At 52.4% G+C, this 6000-nt stretch overlaps 1 protein-coding gene and 1 long non-coding RNA gene across 2 annotated transcripts; both read left to right on the top strand.

The window, feature by feature from the left end:
- The first annotated feature begins 81 nt into the window (after positions 1-81).
- PPP1R3G (protein phosphatase 1 regulatory subunit 3G) lies at positions 82-2642 on the top strand. Its single transcript, XM_029944479.1, has one exon. It carries the CDS (start codon positions 636-638, stop codon positions 1665-1667), a length of 1032 nt encoding a protein of 343 aa, XP_029800339.1. The 5' UTR covers positions 82-635; the 3' UTR covers positions 1668-2642.
- Positions 2643-2649: 7 nt separating this feature from the next.
- On the top strand, positions 2650-3212 carry LOC115296069. Its single transcript, XR_003910714.1, has 2 exons — positions 2650-2849; positions 2936-3212. It is a non-coding gene; the product is annotated as an uncharacterized LOC115296069 (long non-coding RNA).
- The last annotated feature ends 2788 nt before the right edge of the window (positions 3213-6000 follow it).

Genomic DNA, 6000 nt, shown 5'->3' with positions numbered 1-6000 from the left:
AGCGAGGGAGGCGCTCGGCGATCTCGGTCCGCTCGCCCGCAGGCTAGCTTCCTTAATCGCACGCCTGCCCCCCGGGACTTCCTGGGCCGCTGCTGCACCCGGGAGGAGACCGCTTTGCGACCCGCGGAAGGGCGGCCCAGTCCGGACCTGGGGCAACTTTACGCGCCAGAGGAAGGCAGTTGGCGCCCGAGTCCGCAAAAGCTGAGCGCCAGTTCACCCGAGGAGCTCGGAGGCAGGACCGACGCGGGCCCCGCCGGGGTGTGGGGGGGAAGGGAGCCCCTAACTTCCAGAGAGCCGTCTCCCACCTTCTGCCGGAGCCTTCGGCAAGCTCGCCCGCTCGCTCCGGCCCGCGTCGCTCATCTTCCCGGTGTTCCCACGGCCCGCGCCTCCCAGCGCCGGGTCCTCCCCCGGGGGGCAGGTTCAATCCCCAGAGCCGGCCCCACGCCCGCATCCTCCTCCCACTCCGCCCCGGGCAGCCGCAGCTAAAACCCCGGGCTACGCAGTGGGACTGTCTTCTCCTCTCCAGCCCGGGACAGGCTCTGCGCGCTCTTGCAAGGACCCAAGGTGTGAAGTCTCCAGGGGAGTTCTGAGCCGGGGAGAAGCTATCCGGCCCAGTCCCGGGGCCAGACGGCGTCATGGAGCCCCAGGGGGCGCTAAGTTTGGAGAAGCAGGGACCTGCGCTCTTTGGAGAGCCCCCGCCAGCCGAGGAGCTGCCCGCTTCGGGGGGCGACGGCGGCGGCGCGTCGGAGGCCCTTAGCCCCGACGCTGAGCCCTTGTCCGCGGAGGAAGAGGCCGTCCCCCAAGAGCCGGAGGAACTGTTGGAGTGCCGCCGCCGTCTCCCGCGTTCCTTCTCCCTGCCCGCGGACCCGATCTTGCAGGCGGCCCAGCTGCTGCGCCAGCGCCAGCAGCTTGCCCTGGGGCTCGGCCCGGAGGGCGGCGAGCGGCCCGAGGGTCTGCCGGACGGCCCCTGCTGCGCTAAGTGCAAGAAGCGGGTGCAGTTCGCGGACGCGCTGGGGCTGAGCCTGGCCAGCGTGAAGCACTTCAGCGAGGCGGAGGAGCCGCACGTGCCGCCCTCCGTGCTCTCTCGCCTCCGCAGCTTCCCCATGCGCGCCCAGGACCTGGAGCAGCTTCCCGGCCTCCTGGCCGCGGCGGCCGCGACCGCGCCCCTCTCTGCGCCGCCTCCCCGGCTTCGGCCTCTTTTCGAGCTTCCCGGGCCGAGCGCCGCCGCCGAGCGACTGCGTCGGCAGCGCGTGTGCTTGGAGCGCGTGCAGTGCTCGGCACCCTCGGGCACGGAGGTGACGGGCTCCGGCCGGGTGCTGGGCTGTCCCGGGCCGAGAGCCGTGGCGGTGCGCTACACCTTCACCGAGTGGCGCTCCTTCCTGGACGTGACGGCCGAGCTGCAGCCCGAGCCGCAGGCGGAGCCACTCCCGCCCTCGGCGCCGTCGGGGGGGCCCGGGGACGCCGAGGAGGAGCCGGGCGCCGAGCGCTTCCACTTCTCGCTGTGCCTGCCCCCCGGCCTGCAGCCCGAGGGGGGGGAAGCCGCGGACTCGCCGGGCGCCGCGGTCCACTTCGCCGTGTGCTACCGCTGCGCCCAGGGAGAGTACTGGGACAATAACTCGGGGGCCAACTACACGCTGCGCTACGTGCGCCCCTCCGACGCGCTCTGAGGCCAAGGCCGGGCCCTAGGCCACGCGCCGCCCCAGAGCCACCGGGTGACCTGCGGGGACGTTTTGCTGAGCACCATTCCCCGGGAAGGAAAGGAGGGAGCCGTTCAACGGTAAACTCTCAGCAGGACCGATCCGGCGAGCGAGCCTCGGGAGCCCCGGCAAAGCACTGAAACTCCTCGTCCGTTTCCTCCTGCCGTAGGCCTTCCTCCGCTGCTTCTGGAATTTTTGCCCTGCGTCAGAATGGGAAGAAGTTTTCAAGACTCTGAGCTTTAGCTTCTTACAAGAAAAAGCCTTCTGACCCTTGCGCCCAGGAGTTAGACCTTGGGATTTGTTTAAAACTGTAGACAAAGTGTTGTAGCCGTTGCTGCTTGCTGGAGATGCCTGCGCCCCAGCCAAAGGACAGGCATCCCGCCACATCACGTCGGGGGAACGCGCTGGACCGTGGGCGTGACCAGGAGCCTTTGCACAGGGGCCTGTTTCTCTGAGAAAAGCGGTGGGGCCTTGGCTGGGCTGTCCATTTCTTTTAGCTGCGATCTGGGAGATGTTTGCACAGACTGGACGTTACCTACTTGGGCCTTTGTGTACACATGCCCTTTGAAAAAGTAAAGGGCCTTGCACACACTTTTACGCTGTACTTTATATTTCAGCTCCTGGGGAGTTTGGGAGGTCTTGACAGTCAGGTGATCTTCCTCATATAGATAAACAACAGTATTTTCAAGTTTCCTTTCCCCAGTTCTTCCTCTCTGATGTGGAAAGGCCCAGATTTCCCATTCTGGGCAAAAATGTTCTTTAGAACGTTTTGTAGAAGGATTCTGTCCCCTGCCAAAATGAGGTGGTGGGCGAATTGAAACACTACAGTAGTCCTGTGGACCTGGGGGAGCTGCAGCCACTGGCTGTGGGCAGAGCTGCATAATAGCTGCTAGACTTCTCTGGGCCTTTAGCAGCCAAAGAAGCTGGACTTCCCAGTGGTCGGGTAATGGGGTGGGTGGGGATGGACAGGTGTCTTTCTGTCTTTAGTTGGAGCCACCATGGGTCGTGATGACCTGATTGATAGGTGGTGAAGCATGCCCAGCAAGTACATGCTGGTCAGTACCAGATGGGTACTGTGCACACTGGCCCTTGTCACTTGGCTGCTGATGGCTGCGGATGCCAGGATAGAGTGGCTGTGCATGAGCAGGGCAGGTAAGCATGGTGGGTGAGGACCTGATTTTTAACCACCCCTTGGTTATCCCTTGGTAATTAGTGTCTTTTGTTTTCACATTTTCCAGCACATGACAAGTACAGTCGATTCATTTTGTGATGCTAATCTTTAAGGAAAGATGGTTTCTACGGTTGCTGTATAGAAAGCAGCGTGGGCATACCACAGCCCGTGGGCGTGCTCAGCCCGAAGCCCGTCCTTGTAGGGCCTGAGAGCTGAGGATGCTTTTTACATTTTTAAACAGTTGGAAAAACTCAAAGAATACTGTTTTGTGACACATGAGCATTATATGAAATACAAATTTCTGTGCCCATCAATAAAGTTTTATTGGAATACAGCCATGCACATTTTTTTGTATATAATCTCTGACTGCTTTCCTGCTACCAGAGCAAAGTTGAGTAGATACAACAAATACCACATGACACAAGGTAAAATATTTATCGTCTTTTATACAAAGTTTGCCAACTCTGGCTATAGAGAAGTAGTGTTTTTTAACAGTAGATGCTGAGGGTTACATTTAATAAAGCAGCTAAATGTTTAGTAAGGTTTGCCACTTGAAAACCTGTGAGGTAAAACTTAACATTAATTATTTTCAGTAATCTTGGTTAGAATAAACGCTAAGACACCAAATGTACAATTATTGCTGTACAGGGGAGGAGAATCTACCTGTTCTCTTTCAGCTAAGAAATAATAATAAATCAGTACGACTGAAACAGAACATCGATCTGAATTGACATCAAGCTACAGAAACTGCCAGATACTTCCATGCCTCACAATGAGATGTCTTAAGTCTAGAAATATTTAGTTTAATCTCTTCTTTGGAGACATCCCTTTTGACTACAGCGTGCTTGCCAAAGATAATTGATCATGGGAAAAATTTTCAAATCATTATTAGTGGAAAGCCATCAAAAGTTAAGTATAATTTACACTTGGAGTAAAGCAGACTAAAAAATAGCCACATCTATGAAACGATGAATATTTAATTCACATACTTATAAAAAACTAAAGTCATAAAGTGAGCAATTTTCAGAATTACATCATTTTTCTGTTACTAGACACAAAAATAATCAAGCTTTTTTATGCAATGTCCCACATTGAGTTCTGTGTGCTATTTCTTTCTTAGAAGTGTATTATTGCATAAGAATACTTAAATATATTTTGTATTTTTCTAATGTGTTTATGAATACATTTTAGTTGAAAAGTATTGCTAGTGTGTATGGCCTGTAGCACAGTTTGAAATGCCAGTTCATATGATAATTCTACATTATTTTTGGATTGTTTGGGATTCTTTAAAATTAAACAAAGATGAAATTAGGAGCCCAATATTATGATCAAAATAGGGATCTTCTTGTCTGGTATTCTCCAAAAGGGTGACCCTCCAAATCTGGAATAAAATGAGAAATGGATTCTAAAGAGGTATGAAGAGCAAATTTTCTATTTAAAAAGAATTCTTAACTCTTAAAAGTACATTTTGGAATTCAAGTGATTAATCTTAAAAGTACTTATTTCATAATATAGTGAAAGTCAAACCTGGCTTTTAGGTAAGGAACTCTAGCTTTGCTGTCTCACAAACCTTGGAGAATAGCTTTTGTAAGGTTCAGAATTTTGTAAAAGATTTGAAACAGCCCAGTCTTTCTGCACATGGTTATGGCCTTTCAGGGTATTAAGCAATTTTCTAAATGTCAATTTTATAAAGTGCAAACTTTTCACTGTAGACTGATAACGAACATTTTGTAAAGAAACATAAGGGAGTTAAATAGGTTTTGTTTTTGAAGAGGTAGTTTCAAAGGAAGGGGCAATACTGGCCAGACTAAGGAAGTATTTAAGAGTATATTTCTAGAATGGAATGAAAACCCAAAGCAAAATTCCAACAACTCAGTTGTCGGGGGTTGTTTTGCAGGAATATTTACCTCAACTTGAGTAAGGGTCGGGGCGGGGTGAGGGAAGGGGGGGAGGGTGTCATTCTAGTTGAAACGCTGAAATGTAAGAGCTGAAATATTTTGCCCAGCTCTAGTGATTAAGACTCAGTTCTGCTGGGGCACCTGGGCGGCTCAGTTGGTCAAGCATCCGACTTTGGCTCAGATCATGCTCTCAGAGTTTGTGAGTTCGAGCCCCGCGTAGGGCTCTGTGGTGACAGCTCAGAGCCTGGAGCCTGCTTCAGATTCTCTCCCTCTCTGGCCCTCCCCAACTTGTGCTCCGTTCCTCTCTGTCTCTCAAAAATAAATAAACGTAAACAACAACAAAACCCCCTCAGTTCTGCTCAGCTCACTTAATAGTGCTGAACATTATCAGGGAGATTCCAGCTTCGTCTTTATGGGCAAGCGGGTCCATGGATCACTGGGTCAGGGAATGTTGAGTGAAGTGTGTGTCTTTATCTGAAGTCTCAGAAGCAGTGGCTGGGAAATGTGGCAGTCTGCAAGGAACAGTTTCCCAGGTTGATGGAACAGGGTGACCAGGACGTTCCAAGACTTCCATCAGGGAGGCAAGGGTCCTGCTCCAGGGACAAACTGGATCAGAATTCTGGAAACCCAGCAAGCCCTGGGAGACGCTGACGTGCCTCTGTTCCTGGGCAGCAGGGCCATAGCCTTCCTGTGGCATGTGGGGGTGGGGCAGCTGTCATCCACAAAGCTTAGCTGCAGGGCCAGGGGCCTCTGTCCTGTGGAGCGCTCAGTGGGCTTTCCACCTCACCTGTCGCGCTCTTCCTTCTGCCCGGACCTGAGCTGAGGGCCTCCCTGGTGACGCTGTGGTTCGTGAGCCTGTTCACAGGTTTGCTTGCTCGCAGCAAAGCAGAGCCTTCTGCTCATTTCATTTTTGGAGTTGTAGCATTGGACTCTACATTGTTTCGTGAGTTCCCCATCTTGCTGCTTTCTAGCACAGCAGGTGCGCATATTTGAGTATATTTTTTTCATTTCCTGACTCAGTCGTGTTTCTTTAGAGCATGTGGCTTGAAGCCACTTGGAGTATTGTGATCTGTGTCACAGGTGCTTTGTCAGGACTGCAAGGAACAGCCTTTGAGAGGAAATGGGATGCTTTCCTCTTTTGTGGCATCATGGAACTGAATCGAATGTGTATTTTTGATTCAAGCAGTGGAGCTTGTGGGTTAAAAACAGCACCATGACGTGTGGCAACTTAAGA

The sequence above is a fragment of the Suricata suricatta genome, chromosome 7 (assembly GCF_006229205.1).
Source record: "Suricata suricatta isolate VVHF042 chromosome 7, meerkat_22Aug2017_6uvM2_HiC, whole genome shotgun sequence".
Classification (NCBI taxonomy): Eukaryota; Metazoa; Chordata; class Mammalia; order Carnivora; family Herpestidae; genus Suricata; species Suricata suricatta.
Note: the sequence above shows the minus strand (reverse complement) of the source record. Positions and strands in the feature narration are given on the sequence as shown.

What these genes read in the sequence shown, in the direction of transcription:
- PPP1R3G (XM_029944479.1), top strand. Translation starts at nt 636, where the DNA reads ATGGAGCCCCAGGGGGCGCTAAGTTTGGAGAAGCAGGGACCTGCGCTC.